The sequence below is a fragment of the Chelonia mydas genome, chromosome 3 (assembly GCF_015237465.2).
Source record: "Chelonia mydas isolate rCheMyd1 chromosome 3, rCheMyd1.pri.v2, whole genome shotgun sequence".
Lineage (NCBI taxonomy): Eukaryota > Metazoa > Chordata > Testudines > Cheloniidae > Chelonia > Chelonia mydas.
This window is the reverse complement of record NC_057851.1, coordinates 6,453,960-6,479,734: the sequence shown is the minus strand read 5'-3', so window position 1 is coordinate 6,479,734 and position 25,775 is coordinate 6,453,960. Positions and strand designations below refer to the sequence as shown.

The window sequence follows — 25,775 nt, the reverse complement described above, 5'->3', positions numbered from 1 at the left end:
TTTCCAGCATTTTGAAAACAGCTTTCCAATTAAGAGAGTGATCTTGGGAGTTACTGAGTTGTCTTGCTCACTCTGGTGAGGTTTGAGTTTTTAAATAGATATATAAATATCTTGGGGCCTCAAAATAGACGTGCTTACGATGATCTTTAAGATCCTCTCTCCTACCAGCTGCCAAATCCTTCATTTTCTGCTCCCTATATTGCATTATTTTCATACATAAATATGTTTCATCATTATGATAATGTTGCTACATGAAATATTGTCAGTATAAGAAAAACTCATATAAACAATGATGAGAACTCCCAAAGTCTTACACTTGAGATAGCCATCCTAAAATATGATATTTAGCTATTGATGCTCTTACAACACCCAACTAGTTCACCCCTAAATAAGCCCTGCCTTTTACCAGTTACATTTGGGCTGGGGAAGCCAGTGGCTTACCACTTTCACATCTGTGTGATTGGGGGGGTTCCATTAGCCCAGCTCCCTCCAGTAGCATCTCCATGGAAAAAACTGCATAAACCTGGGGAAAACTAGGAGGATGCCATCTCACTAAGTCATAACCTGCCACTTGATGGAGAATGGACAATAATGATAAATGAACATGGGATCAAACTCTGGTATGTTTCCCTTTCCTTCCCCCATTGTGGGGTTTCTCCCATTCTTCTTCTGTTTTGATGTTCCCCTTCTATCCTCCCCCATCTAGGTGCCTCCTTTTTCCCTTCTCCTGAGGGTGGGGCTGAGATGAAACTGCTGGCCTAGTGGCTGCTTCCATCCCTTAGAAGCCAACAAAGGGGAACAAGGAAGAATAGTGGAGGAGGAATGGGAGAAGTGGCTACTTGTTGTCCTGCAGCAGTCTCTGATGTCCAGAGTCAAGAACTCAGCAAAAAGGAATCCAGTTCTTGTTACTCAAGACAAATAGGTGGAAGAGGGACAGAGGCCAAAAACTGTGGGCTGTTCCAGCAGTGCCAGTTTGGGTGGCGTGTGTATGTATGTATCCCCAAGAAAATTTATCCATGTTTCTCCCCTGATAAATAAACTTGGTGGAGATAAGTTGTAGGATTCAATTGTTGTCCTCATGCTTTAGTTCTTGATGGTCTCAAAAAATACAAAACTGCCTAACTTAAAAGATGTATACAGTGTTGTTGTAGCTGTGTTGATCCCAGGATATTAGAAAGACAAGTGGGTGAGGTAATATATTTTTATTGAACCAACTTCTGTTGGTGATTGTGCAGTTCCAAAGCTTGTCTCTGAGCTCTTCTTCAGGTCTGGGAAAGGTATGGAGTGTCACAGTTAAATATAACATTGAACGGATAGTTTAGCATGAGTAGTTAGTATGTATTCTAAGGGACCAGTAAAGGTGTAGTGGTCTGTTAAACACCCCTGAGGTCATAGCACAAAAAGAGGGGTCAGTGGTTAACAGATTGTTGTAATAACCATAAATCCAATATAATAACTATGTGGGTGAAACCAGACAATCACGGCTCTCTTGAATGAACTCTCACAGGAAAATGAAAAGACAAAACACCGTATCACCTGTGTGTGAACACTTTTCACAAAGAGGTCAGATTCAGTGATCAATCAGTCCTCGTCCTCAAAGGAAACCTGCACAACGCTTTTAAAAGATGACCCTGGGAGCTTAAATTCATAACTTCAGTAGACACTAAAAATGCTGGTTTTATGGCTTATTGCAGCAACTTAACCCAGTAACCACCGTCTGTGTCTTATGACTGCAGGGGTGTTAATGGGCCACTTCACGTTGGATGGTCTCTTATAATATGTGCCAACTACTTATGCTAAACTATCTGTTCGATCTCATATTTAGGCTGTGTCTACACTATAGCTGATATCAGCTTAATTTATATCACTCAGGGGTGTGAAAAAACCACCCACTTGAGCAACCTAAGTTACTCCAAAATAACAAGGAGTCTGGTGGCACCTTAAAGACTAACAGGTTTATTTGGGCATAAGCTTTGATGGGTAAAAACCCCACATCTTCAGATGCATGGAGTGAAAATTACAGATGCAGGCATTATTATACTGACACGTGACGAGAGGGGAGTTACCTAACAGTGTTGATAGGGCCAATTCAATCAGGGTGGATGTAGTCCACTCCCAATAATTGATGAGGAGGTATCAATTCCAGGAGAGGGGAAGTTGCTTTTGTAGTGAGCCAGCCAGTCCCTATTCAAGCCCAAATTAATGGTGTTAAATTTGCAAATGAATTTTAGTTCTGCAGTTTCTCTTTGAAGTGTACTTGTGGCACCTTAGAGACTAACCAATTTATTTGAGCATAAGCTTTTGTGAGCTACAGCTCACTTCATCGGATGCATACTGTGGAAAGTATAGAAGATCAGCAGGAGAGTGGGGTGGGAGGAGGTATTTTTTCATGCTTTTTGTGTGTATGTAAGAAGATCTTCTATACTTTCCATAGTATGCATCCGATGAAGTGAGCTGTAGCTCACGAAAGCTTATGCTCAGATAAATTGGTTAGTCTCTAAGGTGCCACAAGTACTCCTTTTCTTTTTGCGAATACAGACTAACATGGCTGTTACTCTGAAACCTGTCTTTGAAGTGTGTGTTTGAAGTTTTTTTTGTTCAACTATGGCTTCTTTTAAATCTGTTATAGAATGTCCAGGGAGATTGAAGTGTTCTCCATGCATCTGAAGGAGTGAGTTTTTTACCCACGAAAGCTTATGCCCAAATAAATCTGTTAGTCTTTAAGGTGCCACTGGACGACTCATTGTTTTTGTGGATACAGACTAACATGGCTACCCCCAATAAGTTACACCAACATAAGTGCTCGAGTGCACAGTGCTATATCAGCGGGAGGGCGTCTCCTGCTGACATAGCTTCTGCTGCTCGAGCTCTCTTCACCAGATGCACTGCTCTATATATACAGACATGGTCTTAACTGTCACACTCTCAGTAGCTTTCCCCAACCTGAGGAAGAGCTCGAAAGCTTGTCTCTCTCACCAAAAGAAGTTGGTCCGATAGCAGATATTACCTCACCCGCCTTCTCTCCCCAACTTAAATGATCTCTCTTCATGAATGAATCTTAAGCCATTTAACTAACCGGGGACGGTGGCTAAACAACCAATTCTAAACAGTGTTTAAGATTGCAACTCTTCTGAGTAGTAATTGACTGCTAATATAATAGGAAAAACTACCTGGGACATTGTTGAATGATCACTGATTTGCCTGTAATTCTGATGTGAGTAGATGCTGTCTCTTCTTATCTGTACAAAGAGTAAATGGTTCCTCAAATCTTCTGTCTCTTCTCCTGAAATCAACTTTCAGGAGAACAGTGAAACTCCATTGCTCTTAATCCTTTATTGCCTTCACTGGCTTCTGCTGCTCTCTAAATCCAGTGGGAAAACTCTCTGGATTTTGTATAGCCCTGGTCTCGCCCATCTCCTTGAACTCTGCTCTTCCAGTTTGAGCTTCCTTTGTGGTATTGCTCCATCATTTGTGATGCCCCATCTCTTTAGAGCACTCTCCTATACGTCACCTCTTTACATTGTCTTTATAAACCATCCTACGCTCTTGCAATAGAGGAGTCATTTCTAAGTTATATTAAGGCTACTGTATACAAAAGCATTATTGATTTGGCGTTCTAGTAGAAGATATGAAAGGTCAATTCTGATAAGGAACTAACTGTACAGTATATTTTGGAGTCAAAGGTTTTCATTGGAGTCCTTTAGGTACAAAGTCTCTCACAGCTATATTTAACTTTTTAGCTGAAACAGCTGGGCCACAGTGTGGATAAGGTGGAATTCATTGTGATGGGAGGAACATTTATGGCCCTTCCTGAAGACTACAGAGACTACTTCATCCGAAACCTTCATGATGCTTTATCTGGACACACTTCCAACAATGTATCGGAGGCTGTCCGGTAAGCACACTTGGTGTCCTTTAACACGCTTTTTAAAAACCTTAAGTTAGCATAGGAAAACAAATATTGAGTGTGAAAATATGGGCTAAAATTTTCCACCCTGGGTGTTCAAAGTTAGACAGTCAAATATATATTTAGATAGACTTCCAGTAGTGCTGAGCACCCACAAGTCCATTGGCTAAAAATCAGGCCATTTCTAATGTTCTTAATCATGGGTTTAACTTGGGTCCAACTCTAGGCACCCAAGCTGGAAAGTTTTCTCCACAGTACATGCCTATTTCTGTGTGATGTGGCATCAAATTGAGCAGATTGTTCTTACTTTGGTGTTTAGTCTGATTTTTACCACCAAAATGCAAACTCCCAGTGTATCTACAACCATGGTTTTCAACCTTTTTTCATTTGCGGCCCCCTAAAAATTTCAAATGAAGATGTGGACCCCTTTAGAAATCAGACATATAGTCTGTGGATCCCAGGGGTCCACAGGTGGAAAACCACTGTTCTGTGGTAATGACAGTCGTTCGTGAACCCCTTAGACATGGTTTGCCGACCCCTTGGGGGTTGAAAACTACTTATCTACAGCTCAGCTGATATCAACAATGACTGTTTTTGGGGTGCAAACTTTAAATTGTGTAGTATTTAAATAACATTGTGTTATCCAGATATCCGATTTAAATAATGACTCTTTTGGAAAAGAAAAAGTACACAAATATTCTTAATCAAGTTCATGAATAATGTAAGTGGATCTCAAAGTTTCCTTTTTAAAATTTCACATTTTGGGCGGGGTGAGGGGTGGGGGCACAGGATTGTGAATAATCTGAAAAATCTCCTGCTGGTAACATTGAGCTTCCCTCATCCTCTCATTCTGCACAGCTCATTTATGCATAGTCTATCATCATTCCCTCCCCTTCCCTCAAGGTGGTGATGCAGTTGGGCTGTCCGAAGCTTCAAAGCTGTGGATGTATTACTTTTGTTCCCTTGCTGAGTATTTGTATGGGAAGGGATGATATAGGCCTGAGTCCTCATAGGAGAACCTTTTTGACCCATTTTTTGAGGCTGCTATAAGAGGTTGAAGAGATTCATATCACCCGAGGGCAGTTGATTGTTTCATAAAGCTGAAATCACAAACCATTGGCCCTCAGGATTTCCCTTGGCATCTGTTTCTTAAGCCACAGTGAACCCTCTTTATTGCATGCTTCAGTCTTTGCTGCAGATTTAAAGACTTAATATCCTCTTTAAAACATGCCTCTGCATATTTGTTGTTCTTACAGGTAACTCTTAAGATTGGAGAAAAATAGGGTTTTTTTTTCTTATGTACTTTGTGTATAGTCATTTTCACAATGTCCCCGGAGTCTTGTGGGTCTTTCCCATAGTAACAGGGCAAACCATTTTAGAAAATGGTGGTTATAAAAATCTCAGAAATGGTCAGGGATGCCTTGAGAGCAGCAGTAGAATCTTGAAACTACTTTTAACTTTTTTTTTTAAAAATGGCTGGATTTCAAGTTGATCATGTTCCTTGAAGTTTGTAAACAATGTTAAATTTCTTTATATGGTATCTTCTTTTTAACGTAAGAATGGTCATACTGGGTCAGATCAGTGGTCCATCTAGCCCAGTATCCTGTCTAACAGTGCCCAGTGCCAGATGCTTCAGAGGGAATGAAAAGAACAGGCAGTTATCGAGTGAGACATTCCCTGTTGTCTTGTCCCAGCATGTGGCAGTCGAAGATTAGGGACACCCAGAGGGTAGAGTTGTATCCCTGACCATCTTGGCTAATAGCCCTTGATGGACTTATTCTCCATTAACTTCTCTAATTCTTTTTTGAACCCAGTTATGGTTTTGGCTTTCACAACATCCTCTGGCAACAAGTTGTACAGGTTGATTGTGCTTTGTGTGACGAAGTTAGGGTGACCCGATATTCAGGGCTTTGTCTTATGGGTGCCTGTTATCCCCCACGCCAATCCCGATTTTTCACACTTGTTGTTTGGTCAGAAGTACTTCCTTATGTTTGTTTTTAAACCTGCTGCCTATTAATTTCATTGGGTGACTCCCGATTCCTTTGTTATGTGAAGGGATAAATAAAACTTTATTTTTTCATTTCTCCACACCATTCATAATTTTATAAACCTCTGTTTACTTCATTCAAGATCATTTTTATCACTGTGATTGAAAGTAGCAATTGATTTCTTCACTAGACCACAAGGGGGTGTATTGTATTCTGTAAGCTACATCCTGTGCTTATGCTGTTTTGGAATTTGTTTTAATTTTAACCTTTTTATTACCTGGTTTTTTTTATCATGTTCAAATGTTTGCTCTTTTCCTTATATGCTAGAAAAAGTTGCATTTAATTAATAATAGGCTTGGATAATACAAACTGCAGAAAGTGATCAGAATAAAGTTGGGCAGTTACTTATTATACGAATGCTTTGTTTCCTGGGTGTCCTGATCAGATCAAATGGCATATTTATTTAGATGAATAAGACACCCCTGCTTTTACTGCATGTTGCATCAGATAAATAACCACCACCTTAGAAGCTATTTGATAAAAGTGAGTCCTTCAGAACTTCTGAGGAAGGCAGAATGAGCAGTTAAGAAAGCAGCGAGGTCTAGTTAATATAATCTCTTCTCACGTTAATGGTGCGTGCATGTCAAAACACAACTGTTGTGCCTCAACTTGCTTGTCTCTCTCATTTTCTAAAAGGGTCAGCACCTCCCTAAACTCAGGCTACCTTTTTATATCTGTCACGGAGTGTGGGGGAGTCCAGGCCCTGCACCTCTCTTCCTGGGATTCATTGAGACTCTCAGCCAGCCAGTAAAACAGAGGGTTTATTGGACAACAGGAACACAGTCCAAAAAAGAGCTTGTGGGTACAACCAGGACCCCTCAGTGAAGCCCTTCTGGGGGAGCAGGGAGCTTAGACCCCAGCCCTGCGGTTCCCTGCGTTCCTCCACCCAGCACCAAACTGAAACTAAACCCCCCCAGCAAGTTCCCTCTGCAGCCTCTGTTCACATTCCTGGGCAGAGGTCTTACCTCCCCCTCCCCCTCCTGGCTCAGGTTACAGGCTCTCAGGTCTCCCATCCCCAGGGCACATTCCCAGGTCAACACTCCCCCCTCCCTGCTGGCATCACATCGTCAAAATATCCTAGCATGCCAGGCTCTGAGTCACAACCTTGTACCACTTGACCCCAGGACTTGTGCCCTTCTCTTGGGAAGGTGGGCTGAACCTGATATAGGGTACAGTTGAGCCCCAACCCCTTAAAGAGCCACCTACCCCTATGACAGCCCCCATTACCAGAGCATCTCAGTGCCTCACAATCTGTAATGTATTTCCTTAACGCTCCTGGGTGATAGGGAAGTGCTGTTATCCTAGCCCCATTTTACAGATGGGGAATGGAGCAATAGAGAGACTGAGGCCCAGAATTTCAAAAGTATTTGGGTTTCTAATTTCAATTGATGTTAAAGTGATTTAGCCAAGGCCCCACATGAAATGAGTAGGCCTATACATAGATAACTGTCCAGCAGATTTTGCATTGTAAAACTGCAAAGAAAAATGTAGCTTTTCAGGGGTCCCTGAAGTATTTTTTTTTGGGTTATTAGGACTGGGTGAGGGTCACACTGAGAGATATCCTTATTTAGCTATTTCCTACCTCATTGTTATAACTTAGTTCAGTACTTTTAAGTGAAGAACTGGAGACAACGTGCTAAGTTTTAACTGGTGCCATTGACATTTCAAGAGGAAACAACCTTTTTAAAATCATCCATCTTTCTGCAGAGGCAGGGCGTTTTTCTGTTTTAGATCTAACTTTTTTTTTCTGTTTTCCTCTGGAGGGCAGCAAATACTTTCTTTCTATTCAAATTAAAAAAAAAAAAAAAAAGCCTGGCCAGTGTTTCCAGGTGGAATTGTCAAATAAACATAATCATGAACAAATTGGGAAAACCAGTGCATGTAATTCAAGGAAGTAAAGGTTCTGTAGGGGAAGTACTTGTGGATGGATGATACTTTTGAAGGCTCCATTGAGTGTCTCCTACTCAGCTAAAAACCTCTGAAATTATTCCTTATTAAAACATAAAGAATGATGAAGAGAAGGATATAATTGTATTTGGTTTAGCGCTCTTGTTATTGACATTTTAAATGATGAACTAAAATTCATTTGGGGGGTGGGGGGGAAGTGTGAAAGTAGAAGACAGTCCAGTTTAATTCAGACGACAAATGTCAGCTGCTTCAGCCCGATGGAGATTCGATAATTCAAGGTCTGGCTACTACTAAGTCTTTCACCTATACTGTAGGTCACCATCTAAGCTTGTGAAGGCTGGTAGAGACAAAGTTGTTAAATGTGATGTCTCTAGCCTGGTCTTAGTTCAGTTCTCAGTGATAGATGTCTGCATAATATTTGGCTTCTTCAGTAAACAGACAAAGAAATTTAAATTGGCATGAAAATTAAACTATCCATCGAGATGGTACATTCAAGTTTAAACATCTTGGTTGAGCTATGTGGGGAAAACTTGCATTACCAGTGCTATACTTTTCCTGTGGCTAAACAGAAACTATTTAGATAAGAATAAGTAAGAAATTTTCAAGTGGCACCTCCTGATTAAGCTAGAGGCTGGAAGATTGTGCGACCAGTGTGTCTTCTAGATAAGTAATATAAATTCATATTTCTTGCTTAACTTCATCGTGCATAGCTGTTGTAGCATATAAATGGAAGATTGCTGATCTGAGAATAACAGTATATGCTGAGGATAAGCTTTATATGTTGTGTGATTTGAGGGTTCAGCCTTTTTCCTTTACAAAATCATCTCTTTTTGGTCTGGTTCTAAAAAGAAAAAAAAAAGTCTGTAGTGCTATTTCTTGCTTTATGTTGTAGCTAATGCATTTGTCTCCGTTCATTGCTCCAGGTTGTAATAGCTGTTGAGATTTTCCTCTCTATTGAAATTGTCTAGATTCATTGGTCTTTATACAGAGATCCCATTTGCTGTTGACAGACCATCCAGCTAAAATGTTTCAAAATCGCATTCTGCATATTGTCTTCTCCCAGTGAACTGAAGCTCCATGTGTTTGTATGTTGGAGAGCATATGGGTCCCAATTCAGATGAGCGTGGACAAAACTTTTTTTGGGGGGGAGAGGAGGGTCCAGTCACTTTTCTTCCTTGCCCCAAACCTGAGATCTGGCCAAATGCCACCCTTGCATTATTCCTATGAAGGTGACATGCTGACTTTTGTATCTGAGAGTCACTGCTGCAAGTCTGATAAATTCACTCCTCTGGCATCCTTATATATTCGGTACTATGTTTTGAATTTGTTCCAATCCTCTGTCTTATTTGCCTACATTTAATTTCTACTCGAAGAACTGTTCTGCGCCCTCGTCCTCATAATTTTATTACTTAGTTAATTCCCCATTCCATGATGGTTTGTATTCTGGCTTCCAGTGAGGAAGACTCCGTGGGTCTGGATTTAGAAATTTTCAGTATGTCTTCTTCTTTCATTTGGTAATGGGTGCTGTTGGTAATGGGAGACTTTTCTCAGAAATATTGAATTAATGGGTAGGCTAAGGAGTACCTGTGATCTTGTTAGATCTCCTAAATTAAATAGGGTAGAGTCTGACAAGTATTTCCATGTGAGATTTCCAGGGAAAACTTAAGTACTTCAGGAAGTGGTGATGAAATTGCTCTGAATAGGAACCAAACTAGTCCCCAGATGTACCAGTTGGGAATCTATGCTTTTGGAGGCAGTGTCTCTTGGTAAGATTCAAGAAGGCTTGACCGCTAGCAGTCATTAAAAAAATAAATAAATAAATCTTAAAACTTTTTTGTGGGAGCTAGCACTGGTGACCTGGTCAAATATCAGTGTGGAGTCATTGCTTCCTGCCTACCTCAGCCCACTCCCTTTTATTTTTAGTATTGTTCGCTTAGTGTCCGTCCTGGTCTGTTTAAAGACTGTGCATTCATCTTTACCAACATAGGATCTTTACTGGCAGAAATTCCCCAACTGAACAGGTGCATGAAAGTGAGCATGTTGCATACAAGAGTTATTCAAGCAAAGAATAGGGTTGTGACTTAAAAAGAAAAAAACTGGATCAAGCTCAACAGAGAACTGACCTTACACTCTCTTGCCAGGGTCCTTTATCACACATGGAGTAGGCAAACTGCCGCAGTTGGATATTTGTATGGTGCTTGCCCACTATAGCGATAAGCACTGTTTAGACAGTTCAGGCAAATGTACTTTCTCCAGAGGTTATTGTCTCTAGTGAGTCAGTAAGCTTGAGAACTTTACTGGTTGAGGAATGAGTAAATGACTCCTAGAACCATGAGGGATTTTGCCTTTGTAAAGAATATGCAACAAGGCTGAGAAGTTTTTTTTAATTTTTTATCTCTTGAGAACACACAGCTTAGGCTATTTCAGTACATTCCTGGATATCAAATAAAGATGTGGACTTTATGATAAGGGAGCAACATCCCTCCCTTGGGAGAAAAGTTATTGTTTTGCCAAAGAATAATTGTAAGATGGGTTTTTTATTGTTGCTTTTTGATCACTAGAGAAATGCACCTCCCTGTGGGTACTGGAACAGTGACTTGATGAGAATTTGTGGCTGCATTTCCTCTTTCAAGAGGAAAGATGGAAGCAAGAGAGGTGTAAAATATAGGTGTAAATAATCATTTTACTCCTCCTCTGCCCGCACCACTCATGAAAGGTGATGAGCCTGCCTGTGTCCTATTGTGATTCATCGCCTGATCCTGAAGGGCTGAACACTCTTACTACTCCTATGAGTGCTGAGCACCTCTCAGGATCCAGCTTTTAATTAGTAAATGCTCAGTCCTCTTAGAGGATAAAATCACTTGAATTAACTTCATTGTAAATGGCCAGTGTGGTGGAAGCCTGCCTTCTCTCTATGCCTGTTCTGTGGCTAGCCTGGACTCTGGTCTCTAATTGGGTATATTTCATCAGTGCAAAACTCAATATACTAAAACCAAAACGCCCCCCCCCCCACCCCCTTTTTTTTTTGGGTTCATTTTAATAATATGCTACATTACGTGCTTGATCTGGCTTTTTGCAGTCACATCCCTAATGGAAAAATAAGAATGGGGAGAGGGGTGATGGAACCCAACATTCTACAAGTCACTGTTACCCAGCATGCGTGCACAATTAAATGACTAGTAAATAGACTAGTGGGTATAATGATAAGGCCTGGTCTGCATGCATAATAAGTTGTACAACTTTAACTGTACTGGTATAGCTAAAGCCTCACAACCTCCCTAGCGTGGACACAGTTATACCGATATATCTGACATAGCAATTGTACCAGTATAACTATTTCAGTAAAAAGTCACACTTCTGGTTTTATTCCATGGCAGAAGAATAACAACAGACTCAGGAAGATAACAGGACCATTATCCATGGCTGGATCTGCATTAATCCCACTAACCTCCTTATAACGCCCTTGAAAAGACTCTTCTTTTTTTTTTTCTTTCCACTTGTGGCGCACACTGAAAGCCTGAACCCAAGATGCTGAGCACCTGCAATACCATTTGATTTCTCTGATAGAACCATGATATTGCCTCTTGACAGGCATGGTGTTTGTTGCTTGGGTTTTTGCTTAAGTGCCTGTGTGTGTGGGTGACTAGTCAGCAAGGCTTCCTTTTCTTCCAAATGTTTCTATTTCTCCATGAGAAATTTCTCTTTGAGGTATCCCAAACACTGTCTTGCTCTTTTAAGAGAGGATGTAAGCAGTCAGAAGCTGCTACCTGAGAGCCTTCATCAAAAGAGAGGACACATGTATTGACTTGGGTCACAATTTTAAAAAATGGCACTGGTTTTGGGTGCTTTAACTATTGGGTGTCCAATTTAAGATGCCATGGGCCTAATTTCTTGTGGGTGCTTAGCACCTTTGAGGTGTGCAGTAATTCTCCAAAAAGAGCCATATACCCACATCATATATTATTTGAAAGCTTGTTATGTGTACTCGCAAGTGGTGCTGCAAGCATAAAAGTGAGATGAGACGATGGTATCCAAAATGAGAAAGTTTTGTGCACAGTTCCAGAAACACTGCAAAATGACCACAGTTTTTACTGTTAATTTCAACACCTTAATGTGTTTATTAATCAAAGCCAAACAACAACTTATTAAAAGATGTTTTAACTGCGTGAGACACTGCTTGATTCAAATACTAACTAGTACATTAAGCTTAGATTGTGGTTTTGTTTTATTTCTTAGCAAACAGATCAAAGTACATTACGATATCACTTATCACTTAAAAACTATCTTTCTGTAGTTAATACATCTATTTTATATTTTACCTAAAACACTATGTGTTGTCTGAAGGGGCAAAATCTCAGCTCATGAACAAGAGTTGGTGCACATCCAATTTTCTTTGTAGAAGTGGCGGACTGGGTAACAAATTCATACTGGTCAGGTTTTGACCAGGGCAGGACGGTATAGCTCTCGGGTCTTAGGCTGGGGAGCTGGGAGTATTTTGGCTGAAGCCTGTCTATTGTGGGTTCATGAGTGGCTGGGCAGAGCATTCATGAACCCAGCTGGAGTGGGCCCTGCATGTTGGTGTGTTGCGGTCCAAATACAAGACAGAACAAGGCTTTAAGCAAGCAAGCAGGCTGGTCTGCCTTGTCAGCTGTCCACCCTCTCTTTTATTCTCCCCCTCCTCCTGCGCATTACATACTCCAACAGATAAAAGGAATACACTGGCTTTGTTTAATGTTCTTATTTACCAATTTCTGTCTATCGCATTCCTTGCTCTCGGGCCTTGAGCCCAGTCCTGGGAGGCTTCCCACGGTTCATGTCCTCTGGGCGAGTTTCCGAGGTTCATGCCCTTGAGAGGAGCCGTGTGTGCACTGCTCCTACACAACACTCAGGATGTGCCCTGAATGTTGCCAAGTGCATGAACCCTGCATGAATTCTTCATCCCCTCCTTTTTTGTTTATTTGTGCGCGGCCATCTCATGGTGGCCATCTCATGGTAGCCATCAATTTGCTTTTGCAAGCCATTAACTCCAGGACAGACAAGGTCATAACTCGTGGAGCTTGCCAGGGCGGGTCTCGACAAAGCCTTAACAAAAAGGAAATACATTGCACACAGCAACAGCAAAAAATAAGCCCAAGAAGGTAAAGTGTAATTGACCGGGCCCCAATTAGCCATGCTAGAGTACTGGGAAGAGAGGTTCGCATAAGCAGCGAGCATCGTCTCATTTCCTATTTCCTCAGGGTGATGACATACTGGAATAAGGCACGTACCTAACAATTCTTCAGCTGCTACAAAATCAGATAAACAAAAGTGGGTAACATTTGCTATTGAAGCCAATCTTTCCCATAGGTTATATGTCATTCGGGCCCGTAACGGAGGAGGCGCTCCCGAGTCAACCCCTACAGGAAATAGCAGGCACATAAGGCACACAATCAATACAGAATTAGCAGTGATTTGGGCGAGAATGGCCACAAACAGAGTCTCAGGAGTCTCTGGCTGTTGGTTTGCTGCCAGTCTTTGTTGAGCCGCGGCGACCAATGCTTTCACTGCTCCCCATGTCACGGGCTGGCTTGGGACGCTACGTCTCCTCCGTCTCCGTCCCGCCATTGTCGACCCGGGAGGCACCGCGTTCACCTCCAAGGTCAGCTGAAACTCCGGTATGGGGTTCGACAGCCTCTGGTGCCACGCCATGCTGTTTCAGTGCCGGTCGCATACACCGGGCCGGAACCCACAACGGTCCTGCAGGGAGAGACACAGCAGCATATCCCCGACCCCAAGTAATTAAAGGTACTGAGCCCAACCATTGCGGATCGGGCAGCTGACGGTAATAGACACGCGGTCTTTCCAGTACCTCGGACTTATGAAAATGCCAATCCGCGGGGGTCTGCTGATTTGTATTCAGTGTTAAATTATTTAAAGTAAACAAAAGGACATGCAATTGTTGCTGAATGTCTCCTAAGGTTCGGAGACGCAGCTCCCCTTGTTTTAATTGTTTGTCAAGCAAGGTTTTTAGCGTGCGATTTGCACGTTCAACAATAGCTTGGCCTGTGGAATTATAAGGGATCCCGTATTTGAGACGGATGTCCCATTGGGCACAAAAGGTGGAGAGGGCTGTGGAGCAATAGGCTGGGGCATTATCCGTTTTTATCTGGCTCAGACGACCCATAACAGCAAAACAGGCTAGCAAATGGTGAATAACTTTGGGAGTGGCTTCCCCATGCTGTGGGGTCGCCCAGAGGAATCCCGAATAGGTATCAATGGAAACATGTAAAAACGAATAGGGGCGGAATTGTGGCACGTGAGTGACATCCATTTGCCACAGGTGATTCGCTGCGAGACCTCTAGGGTTAACGGCATAAGAAAAGGTAGGGGCAGCAGCGGCACAGTGGGGGCAAGAACGAACAATAGAACGTGCATGATCAGCAGGAATGTGAAACTGTCGGGCCAAAACAGAGGCAGACTGATGAAAAAAGGAATGGCTTTCGATGGGGTCAGAAAAAAGGGAATTTACCTGACCACGTAACGTGCGATCGGCGCGTGCATTGCCCTCAGTGAGTAGCCCAGGCAGAGGGGTATGACTGTGAATATGAGCAATAAAATAAGGGAAATTACGAGTGGTGAGGAGATACTATAAGGATAAAAACAGGCAGAGGAGGTCCGCATCAATCTGAGGGGTAATGAGAGCAAGGGTAAATGATCGATTACCTGATAAACATAATGCGTGTCCACAATCAAATTAAAGGGACAATCAGCAAAAAATTGAAAGGCCAAAATAACAGCAGCTAGTTCCAAGGACTAGTGAAGTTCTCCAAGCGCTGTGCATGCAAATGTTGTCGTACAAGTGAATGAAGCGCTTTCAGCTTTTCTAGGGGGAGGGGCCACTGGTCAATCCATGCGGGCTCTAAGGATTGCCATACCAATGGTAATGCGGAGGGCAAGGTGGGTGGGGAAGGGTTTTGGGCCATTATATATTAATATCGAGGGTGGCGTCCAGCTTTACAAGTAAGTCACGGCCCCAAATATTGAGGTGGACAAGGAGCACAAAAGGGCGGATCGTAGCAAGGGCACGGCCTCCTGGTTTAGAGACCGTGACCCAAGACAAACTTTGGCGCCCGGGTTTGCTACCCCCGATCCCCCACAACTCTTTAGAAGGAACTGTTGGCCAACTGACCGGCCAGTCCTGATCACGAATCACCGTAAGCGTCAGCTCCAGTGTCCACCAGCCCTGTAAAAGGAAAATTATTTAAAAGAAGTGTTAACTGAGGTTTCGAGGGGTGGAGCGACATTGTTAGAGCAACAAATTGAGAGGACGTGTCGTGAGGCAGCAACTGAGACAGCGTCAATCCAAAGCCGCCTCCGTCCCGGGCTCGATCCTCTGCGGCTGGCACCTGATAGGGAACTAAAATCAATTGTGCAATTGACCGTCCACGCGGGAGCGACTGCGGAAGATGGGTCCACACCTGAACCTTAATAACTCCGGTGTAATAGGCGTCAATGACCCCTGGGATGACAAAAAAACCCTGTTTCCCAGCCTGTGAGCGAGGGAGAACCAGACCCACAAATCCGGCAGGGAGAGGTCCCGTCACCTGTGTAGGTATGGCGCAAACCTCCCCCGGCAACTGAAAATCAGCGTCCTCCTGCATAATCAAATCAAGCCCTGCACTTCCGGCAGTCGCCGCCCTCATGGAGTCTATGGATTTTAAGGCAGAGGAACAGTTGTCTGAGTGGGGAACACCCCCGTTTGGCCCTGGGTTCGGGGGGGACCCGTCGTGCGGTTTCCCGACCCGCTACGACACTGATTAGCCCAGTGATTGCCCTTCCGACACTTGGGGCACTTCTTTGAGGGGCGGGCGGGTGCCGTTGATGAGCGGCACTCCCGCTGAAAGTGACCCTCCTTACCACAGCGATAACAACGCTTCCCCTCCTTCCCGCTTTTCAGCAGGGCGGCGGCCAGAATCCCAGCTTTATGTGCTTGTGTGCCAATGTTTTGGCACGCCTGCAGCATGTCCGACAGCTCTAGAACGCCAGCGGCTTGTGCAGCCTGGAGAGCACGGCGGCAATCCTCGGTCGCATTTTCAGCCGCCATTTTTAACAGAATCTCCTGAGCTGCCGCAGGGTTATCCACCTGTTGGAGGATAGCCTCCTGCAATCTGTTGGTAAAATCCATAAAGGACTCTGATGCACCCTGACGGATAATGGCAAAGCTTTTGGAAGGCTTGTCTGAATCCGGGACTTTCCGGAAAGCATGCTGGGCGCAGGCAGAAATAATGGGGAAGACAGCCTGCTGGAGTTGAGACTGCATCTGAACGGTAGCAAACGGGCCGTCCCCTGCTAACTGCTCCTAAGTGACACCTTGCGCTATATGTACCTGGTCTTGGCGTTCTGCCATCTGCTGATACTCACTAAGCCAAATAACATACTGACTGGGCGTCAGCATCATGCGCAATAGCGCCTTCCAATCTTCAGGGACCAGGGTGTACCTAGTACCTAGCCCTTCAAGGAGACCACGTACATACGTGCTAGTGAGGCCGAACTCGCGAATTGCTTTCTTTATTTCTCTGATCACCGAATAAGGCAAACTGACCCAGTTTGCAAGCTGGTTGCCCTGGCCATCATCCTGCCAGGTCACCGGGCAAACTGAGACCAGATCAGCTAATTCCTCTGCTGTAAGATCTGGGCGAGTTGTCGCTGCGTGAACCATTTGTTGCACCAGCAAAAGCCCCTGAGCAGACGCGGATGACCCCCCAGGGGGCCCCAGAGCATGGGGCCCCACGGGGGGACGGTGACCACTCACCGGCTCCAGAGGGGAAGACAAAGGAGGCGGCAGTAATTGAGGCACTGGGGGCGAAGCAGCGGAGGGATGGCTGCAGGAGCGGACGGGGGTGGCAAGATCGGCAGCTCCTCTATTGGCGCAGGAGAGGGTCTTTCCGAGGCGACACGCTGTGTCGCATCGCCAGGAGGGGGGATGGCTGCAGGAGCGGACGGGAGTGGCGAGATCACCAGACTCTCTATTGGTGCGAGGGAGGGCCTTTCCGAGGCGACACGCTGTGTCGCGGCAGAGGTGCCAGGCATGTAAAGCCTGCATGGGCGCCCGAGGCTCTTTGTGCAATGTCTGGCCCAACCGCTCCCAGTCCGCTAGCTTAAGGGTCCCGGCATCAGGGTACCACGGGCACTGGGAATTCACCTCCTGTAGCAGGAGAGTGAGGTCTCTAGTGGGGCAGTCATGCTGAGCCTTACGCAGCAAATACTGTAGCTCATTGCGGTGTTGCACTTGCAAAGCAGAGAGGGAGCTTCCCATACTTACCACGACGAAAAATACTCACCGGGATCCGCGAAGCGGATGAGTGACGCGTCTGAAACCCTTGCTGGGCGAGGTGAGTGCTGAGGGCCCCACGTTGGGCGCCAGTTGTTGCGGTCCAAATACAAGACAGAACAAGGCTTTAAGCAAGCAAGCAGGCTGGTCTGCCTTGTCAGCTTTCCACCCTCTCTTTTATTCTCCCCCTCCTCCTGCGCATCACATACTCCAACAGATAAAAGGAATACACTGGCTTTGTTTAATATTCTTATTTACCAATTTCTGTCTATCGCATTCCTTGCTCTTGGGCCTTGAGCCCAGTCCTGGGAGGCTTCCCAGGTTCATGTCCTCTGGGCGAGTTTCCAAGGTTCATGCCCTTGAGAGGAGCTGTGTGTGCACTGCTCCTACACAACACTCAGGGTGTGCCCTGAATGTTGCCAAGTGCATGAACCCTGCATGAATCCTTCATTGGTGTGAGTGCAAGCTTGGAGGGCTTTGCAGCTTGTCACATCACAGTGCAAGAGGGAACCCAGATTGGTGAGGCAGAGGGCTCAACTGTACCTCAGTTCCACATGGCACCCTGGGACCCGTCACAACATGTACCGACTCAATTTGGGGATAGCTGAAACCCCCCATTATTACTGAGTTTTCTATTTTTATAGCCTCTCTCATCTCCGAACATTTCACAGTCACTATCACCATCCTGCAATGTGCAGAGATGTTTCAATGGCACACGTTCTTAGTCACTCAATACGACCTGTGCCTATGTCCCTCTTCAGTGCTGATGGACCAATGAGAAGAACAGACTGAGCTGAATTAGGGCATCATGTGGAAGCCCAAGCTGAAAGTATCTATGAGCATGCAACAGAGAAACTACAGTGTGTAGTAGAGTTGCGATGACTGTCATACAAATGATGGCTAGAGATGAATTCCACACATTCAGTGAATTGGCTGCTGAATACTTGAGGTACTTCCTAAAAGGATTTGACAAAGCTAATACTGTAACTGTAGTCTTTGAGAGATATGATAACAGTAACTCTGTTGAAACTGCAGAAAGACAGCACAGGACATGATCTAATTTGGAGGCAAGAAATACCAGGTGATTGGTGGATGCCTTGTGCCTCCATGTAAGAAGCTTCTAAACTTGGCATCCAACAAGCAGGCACTTGTAAAATTTCTCTGAATATATGTTTCAAAATGCACTTGTGTGTAGGAGCACACCCAGCACAAACACTCCTCCTTGCTGGAGGCTTTTACAGTGATAAAGTAGCATAGTCTATCTCAAGTAGAAGTGTTGAAGAAGCCCAGGACTTGTACGGTACTCAAGAGGAAGCAGACAGAAGGATGCTTCTGCATGTTCTGTCTCTCAATATGACTTTAGAGTCTTTTGGTGTCAAAGGAACCTTAGTGATTAGGTCACCTGATACAGATGTTTTGGTCCTTGCTGTTCCATACTTTCCAAAAATAATATGTAAATTGAAACAAGTACCATTACCAGCACAACTCACAAGTGTCGCTTCATACCTGTGCATGTAATTTGTGATTACACATCTGACTGCTGCAACATACTTGCTGGTGTGTACACATTACATCCTTATTTGGTTTTGGGGGAGCGGGAAGAATCTGTGTTTAATCTTCTCAAAAAAAAGAGAGCTTACTGCTTTAGAGGTCTTGCCAGATTGGAAAAGTGACAGACAAGAAGCAATTTCTGCTATAAGTAAGTTGGTAACAGTGCGTGACCAGAGCAAGAAAGAAACAGAGCCCACAGAGACCTGAATTCTTTGCACTTCAGTCTAGCCATCAAAAAGGACAAGTCACTGGCCAAACTTCCACCGTTTTGAAGAGCATGTCAAGTGAGCATCTTGGCAAACAAAGTTCTGGATGTTTTCACACATAGGTTAAACCAGATATTGAATCACCATTGCAAAATGGATTAAAAAGTGTGGGTGATGAAATACTTCCTTCTTCAGGGGCCCAGTGGCATCAGAGCATCTACTAGACCTTATCTGTGTCTGTACCAGGAGAGGTCACTGCACAATCAACTGTTTCTGTAGTCAGAACCATCTTTCCTGCACAGAACTGTGTACATGCCAAGGCAATGAAGACTGTGGTAACTCCACAGAGGTTATAATGATGAATGTGATGATGATAATGATATTGACTAGAAATGTCATCAGCACTGTTTCGTTTCAGTGATGTGTTTAAAAATGTATTATTAGATTTTGTTTTACCCTTTAGATGTTGTGATTCTTTGAGGTCACAAAGAAATCCAATGTTATATCTTGAAATAATACATAGTCATTAAACTAACTCAGACTGGGGGTTGGGACCCCTCGGGGGTCACAAGGCCATTACATGGGAAGTTGTGAGCTGTCAGCCTACACCCCAAAGCCTGCTTTGCCTCCAGCATTTATAATGCTGTTAAATACATTAAAAGGTGTTCTTAATTGTTAAGGGGGGTCACACTCAGAGGCCTGCTATGTGAAAGAGGTCACCAGTACGAAAGTTTGAGAATCCCTGAACTAATAGAATTGAATGCAAATATGTCATTGTTTATCCCTGTTGCTATGGTAATGGCACCACTTTGACAGTTCCATACACCTTGTCTTAAAGTAGACTTTCTTTAAAATTTCCTCAGCAAACATGCACTGCTTGAATGGTTCGCCTCCAGCCCTAAAATGTATTATTGTTGGCATGATTGGGTGATTATTAGATGCCCATGTCATAGCACTTCTTCTTCAACTGTTGGGCATCTACTGCAATTCTTTGGGTTGAGACTATTGGCAAGAAAATGTGATGGAATAAGTGCTTGATCCCTTTGCTTCTTTACTACCTGAAATGTAATTTTATTGTTGGGTATACCTTTCTCCAGCGCCTCCTGAAGTTCTTTCCAAATTTCAGCAGCATCAGCAGTCTTGTCAGCATCAGCAGTCTTCAGCAGCATCAGTTTGTCCAAAGCTATGGAGTTAGGTATGAGACTGTTCAGTGTATCTTTTACGTCTCTTGTTAGTCCAATGTGGCTACTTTTGCTGTGATAGTTCCATCTGTTTGGTCACCATTTTTTTCACAAATTGTCATCAGACTAGGCCAGATCTTAATAAATAGCTCAAACAGTCAACCACTGTATTCCACTGTACATCTTGGGGGAGAATTAGTTTGGATTCTCCTGCTTTCTTCAGAGTGGCTGAAGCAAAGTGGTTGTTACAGAAGTATTTTGTAATTTCAACAACATTTTTCCTTTATTCCTGGAAATAAGTCTTTGGCTAAAGTGAGCACTTCACCCGTATGTTCTAAGTTTCAGGTTCCCTTCATTATTTTCTTATAGATTTCTTCTCATCTTTGCTACTTTGCAGCATTGACTGTGACAAAACTACACACTTAATGGTTTTTTTCCACAGTTTATATTTTACTGCAATTTCTTCTAGGTTACCTGCAGTATGGGCATTTCCTGATGTAGCCATTGTTTCTACAAGATAGACAACTCCATCTTCTGTTGTCACACAAGCACATATTACTGGATCATTGTGTACATTGCTGCACCCATCACAACTGTGATTAATGAATTTTCTGTCAGTGTTTGCACACTGTTCAGTTTGCTTCTCATACACTGGCTCCAGCAGTGTCTGCTCTGTCAGATGGAGTGTAGCCTGGCTGTAATGATTGAACCTGTCAATGATTGAGCCTGTTTGTTCTGAACAAGACGAAAGAGAATTTGTTGCATAAATGAACCAAGCAATCTTTTCATCTGGGGAATCTAGTTCAAATTTGTTTGTCCTGATTATGAACTCATCCCTGTATTTACTGGTTGGTTTTTAAAAAAAAAAAAAGAAAAGAAAAAAAAAAAACCTTACAAACAGCAAATTATCTGTTGATGTTTAGTTGCAGCACTGTTGCTGATGTTGGACGTTCATAACCCTTTATGTCTAAGCTGGACCTTGAAACAAAATGGTAAAAGTCACTCTCAATCACTGAGTATCAGTGTTTTAAAAAAGTTGGATTGTAGATGAAAGATTTCTCCTCCTGCAGCTGTTTGTATCACTGTTTAAACTATATAATTTATTTTAAACAGTTTTTTAGGGAAAACAATAAATCATAAGATTTATTGAAATCTATTTAAATAGTTCTCTAGCAACATACCAAGCAGCTTGATTTTTTTCAAATATTCATAAATGCCTTAAAACTTTACTTTTAAACAGGAAGCATAGAATGTTTGATTATATTGAGCAATAAAAAAATAATTTCAGAAGTCCAGCAGTACCAGTAAAAATGTAAGTGATAAATACTCCCACAACAAGCATACCAATTATATTTCGAACACAAACATTTTGAAATTCATAAGTAATCCACCCAAAACACAAATGTATGACAATAATCTGTTATTTACTAGCATAGTAAGACATGATAGGCATTTCATAAGAATGACGCAAAAAATAAGTTTACTAAACAGTTGATCTAGATTGTTCAGTCGTGTCTACATCACCTTCAAAGTCATTGCCTTTTTAGGAGCATTTTTCATAATGTTTCATTCTGACAAGCAGGCCTTGCACCTCTTTGTTGCACTGTTTACTTTACTCACTGGCACCTGTTCCTTTTGTAGCCAGAGGTACAGGAATTTCTTGAAAAATATTCTCAATCAGGGTCTTTTTACCACCTGCAGCCCTGGCAGTTTTTTTTCCTCTCCAGTTCTCAGGTGTTGAAATCAGCACTAGCAGCTGTACTCTGAAGAATGTTGTCCGTTCTTCCTGCAATGTCCTGCTTTGACACTGGTGTTGCTCCTCTCTGGTTGCATACTCTGCTCCTTCTGCCTTGTTACATAACTGCCACCTCTACCCCTTGCCCATAAAAACAAAAGAACTAAAAACAGTCAAAGACTTCTGCTTGTGTAATGCACATGCCTTTTTGCACTGCAGTATTTTATTTGTTTAGAGACTGAGTGAGGCAGTTGGGAAATTAATGGATTTCTGTTTGTTTTGTATCTCTGCCTGTGCACACATGCAAGGAGCCAGCAGACGGCCATTTACTTGAAGTGTCCAGAAGCAAGGGCTGATAGTTACTGGGCAGATCAGTGTTTTTTCATGCTCTGGAGAGCAAGTTTCCATGGTGCAGGGAGTAATAAATATTCGTAATTTGAGAACTGAGCCAATCAGCACTCAGGTAAGGAGAAGCTATAAAATAGGAGTATGAGACCACCCAGGTGGGCTCAGTCAGTGGATGGCCCTGATGGGATACATGATGGTGTCTCCTGGAGTCAGAGGCTGGGTCCCAACGCCTCTGATGACTTTGCCAGTAGTGTCTTGCACTCAATAGCACAGAGTTTAGGTCCCCCACGGGATCAGTGGCCTATTGTGCCATAGTTATAAAGCTTGCATCAAAAGTTAGATGATTTTCTCCTGCTTCTTTCTTTATACAGAAAACAAGCCTTGAACTTAAAGTTTTTGATAGGCTCAGGAATTCAGCATATTTATTTTTATTTAAATGTTTTAGAGATTATAGTAAGTGTAGGCCTTAACCGATTTTGCATTAAATTCAGATTTTGTTTTCTACACGTTTATTTTTAAAAAGAAAAATGTAACATTTAAATAATAATTTTAAAAAAAAACATTTTTTTGTCCTTCTCCCAATCTGCCCTTGGAGGGATATGAGCTCTCTTTATGTCATTATGAAAAATAAGTTCTGTGTGGTCTAGTGGTAACAGCAGGGGATTATCTGTAATGCGCTACAAGTTTTGCTTTCAGGTAGTAAAAATAACTGAACTTTTTTTTTAAAAGGCTTTCCTTTAGTAGCAAATTTAAAAGTCTAATTAGTAGTGTAGTGATGAAGGGTTGTCAAAGAATATTTTGTCAGTTTTTGTTGCAGAGTGTAGGTTCCACAATTAATTAGGGCAGTGGTTCTCAAATTTTTTTTACTGGTGACCCCTTTCACATAGCAAGCCTTTGAGTGCGACCCCCTTTATAAGTTAAAAACACTTCTAAAAATATATTTAACACCATTATAAATGCTGGAGGTGAAGTGGGGTTGGGGTGGAGGTTGACAGCTTGTGACCCTTCCCCCCCATGTAATAACCTCGCAACCCCCTGAGGTGTCCCGGCCCCCAGTCTGAGAAGCCCTGAATTAGGGTCTCCCCCCCTTTTTTTTTTAAAATATAATTATTATGAATAGTATCAGTGCTATTCTACAGCCGTATGTAATGCTCTGTGGGCAAGCAAGACACATTCCTGACTTGCCCATTGTGGCTAGTGACAAAGAATATTTCATTGGGGGAGTGTGGCATTAATTTCATTTGCCCCTCTTGTGGCTAGGAGATAGTCCACACTATATTATTCTAGTGGCATACATGTAGATCACTTGCACCAGAATTTCCACCCTGTTTTCGTCTCTTTCTTTTTATTTGCAAAGAGTGGGAAGCTAATCCAACCTTTCTAGAGGCACAAGTAGCTTCTCCGTGTGCTCTAGAACGTCTAATGGTGCTCCTGTGGGTCTGAAAGCAGCATTTGCCATTACAGTCTGATTTCTTGCTTCCTAAGTGGCTGATTTTCAGTATTCATCGCATCCTTTTTTGCTAGGAGCTTGAGAACTCCTACCATTAGATTGGCTGCACACTAGTGTGCAGCCATATCTTTGCACTGCTCATCTTATTTGAAGAACCAATTTTAGTTGCTAAGGCATATTATTCAAAACATATGTAAGATGGTCAAAGCAGGATTGAGCATGAGTACCTGATGATGTTCAGATTTCAAAGTATTTTAAGTCTGCCACTTTTTTTTCATAATCTCAGTGACTCCGCAATTTAGAAGGATAATGACGGCTGTTTTTCCTGCCACCCTCACCCTCCACGGTTTCATGCCTAGTATAGTCATGCAAGCAGATAGGCCACCCCTTCTTTCTATTTGATTTATTATTTCTGAATATTTTACACATGGGAGGAAATACTACAGGTTTCTGCCAACATAAAGGAGACTACTAAAACTGAGATGGAATGAATATACTTAACAGCATGTACATACACCAGCACATATAGAATTGACATTATTTGAGATTTGCTAAGAGCACAGCAGAAAACAAATATTTCCTTGGACTCTTCTCAGGTGAGTAAGATGTTTAGTCTTCGCAGAAATGATAGGTGTGCTTGTCTTAGAAATATCTGTAAATACAGTTGAGCTGAGCTCTGCTTTTTGCTGGTAGAAATGATGGCTTTCATGATCTTGAAATTATTGAAGCTGAAAAATTAATTTCAGGGTTTTTTAGATTTTTAGGAAATTACTTTTTCACACGCACAGAAGGTGATTTTTCTCATTTTTGCTGCTCTAATGCTATGTCCATGTAATTTAGCAAGAACAGCAACTTCTCCAGTGACTGTACTGAAATGTTAATGTTAGGTTGGACCTGGGTGACCAACGGGGATTGACAATGAGATGCGAAACTATGTTAATCTCCTAGTCAGTTTGAATATGACTGGGGTCCAACTTCTAGCTTTTCAGTTCAACCCTGTCCCCCATGCTGTGGTGGCAACTTTTGATTGCTATCTGTTAGTTGGTCTAAAAGTATTAAATAAACTGCTTGGCTCCAGTTCCTACAGAACATGTCTCCATGTCGTCAAAGCATTGTATTAGTTGGTATCATAGTCTACTTCTGCAGTGTGTGCAAGGATAAATATTTGAAACTATCGTGCCATAAATTTACATGACACTTGGTGAACAGGCCCCAATCCTGCATTGGGCAGAGCCCTGTCTCTGCATGGAGCTCAGTGCAGAAGTGGATGATCCCTTGTTCTGAAGTGCTTACATACGTCCTGAACTACCTTTTTCCCCAGCAGGGATTGCTTTCCAAGATGTGGTTAAAACATGCTGCTGGGGTAGCTGTACATAGTTTGTGGTGCAGGTGCTTGTGCTCTGTTTACTGCATAGAGGGTCTGATTCCAAAAGGAGAAATCGGTCACCTTTCAGCATCACTAATTTCCCTTTAAGGAAAAGTCATTTTCTAGCAAGATGGTGGTTCAGTGTGAGGGTCTGAAATGTCAGGTTTAATTTTTCAAACTTTATATAAGGCAATAAGCATTTTTCTATGACTGAGAACGCTGAACTGAGTGAAATAAAATGTTGATGGCAGAGGTGGGACTGCTAGTGTAAACTGACCGTGGTATTTTGATCACCATGTCATCTAACCATGTTCAAAGCAGGTTCAGACAACACAGTGGTTAATACATCAGTAGCTAGTGCCACACTGTCTACATTAGAGCTACCATCAGTGAAAAATTATTGAGCTATGCAATGGGACTAGCAACTCCTGTGCTCCATTACAATGGGACTAGCAACTCCTGTGCTCTGTTGCAACAAGTTTGAGTATATGCAGGAAGTGTTAGGCAAGAGTAGAGTAGCCTTGTGTATTGCAACACCTTTGTGAGGGAGGTAATTGTTATCCCTCTTTTACAGATGGGTGACATGAGTCAGGAGTCCTATTTACAGTGAAACAAGTTTAGCTTTATCTTTTAAAACATGGTTTGCCTAGCAACTTGTCTAAGGTTACAAGGAGAGTCAGTGACAGAGCTGGGAATAAAACCCAGGAGACCTAGTGCGCAGGACCCTGCTATATGTGCCTATATTTTATATATATTTGAATAGAA

At 42.8% G+C, this 25,775-nt stretch overlaps 1 protein-coding gene across 2 annotated transcripts in view; it reads left to right on the top strand.

Annotated features, from left to right (window-relative positions):
• ELP3 (elongator acetyltransferase complex subunit 3) overlaps positions 1-25,775 on the top strand; it is a 134,970-nt gene that overhangs the window by 11,012 nt on the left and 98,183 nt on the right. Inside the window, exons 2-3 of one of the 2 annotated variants that reach the window (XM_037893831.2) lie at positions 707-990; positions 3,741-3,895. In XM_037893831.2, coding sequence (XP_037749759.1) covers positions 823-990; positions 3,741-3,895 — 323 coding nt within the window. In that variant the 5' untranslated portion in view covers positions 707-822. The remainder of the gene's footprint in view (positions 1-706; positions 991-3,740; positions 3,896-25,775) is intronic. The other variant, XM_037893829.2, reaches the window with a different exon arrangement.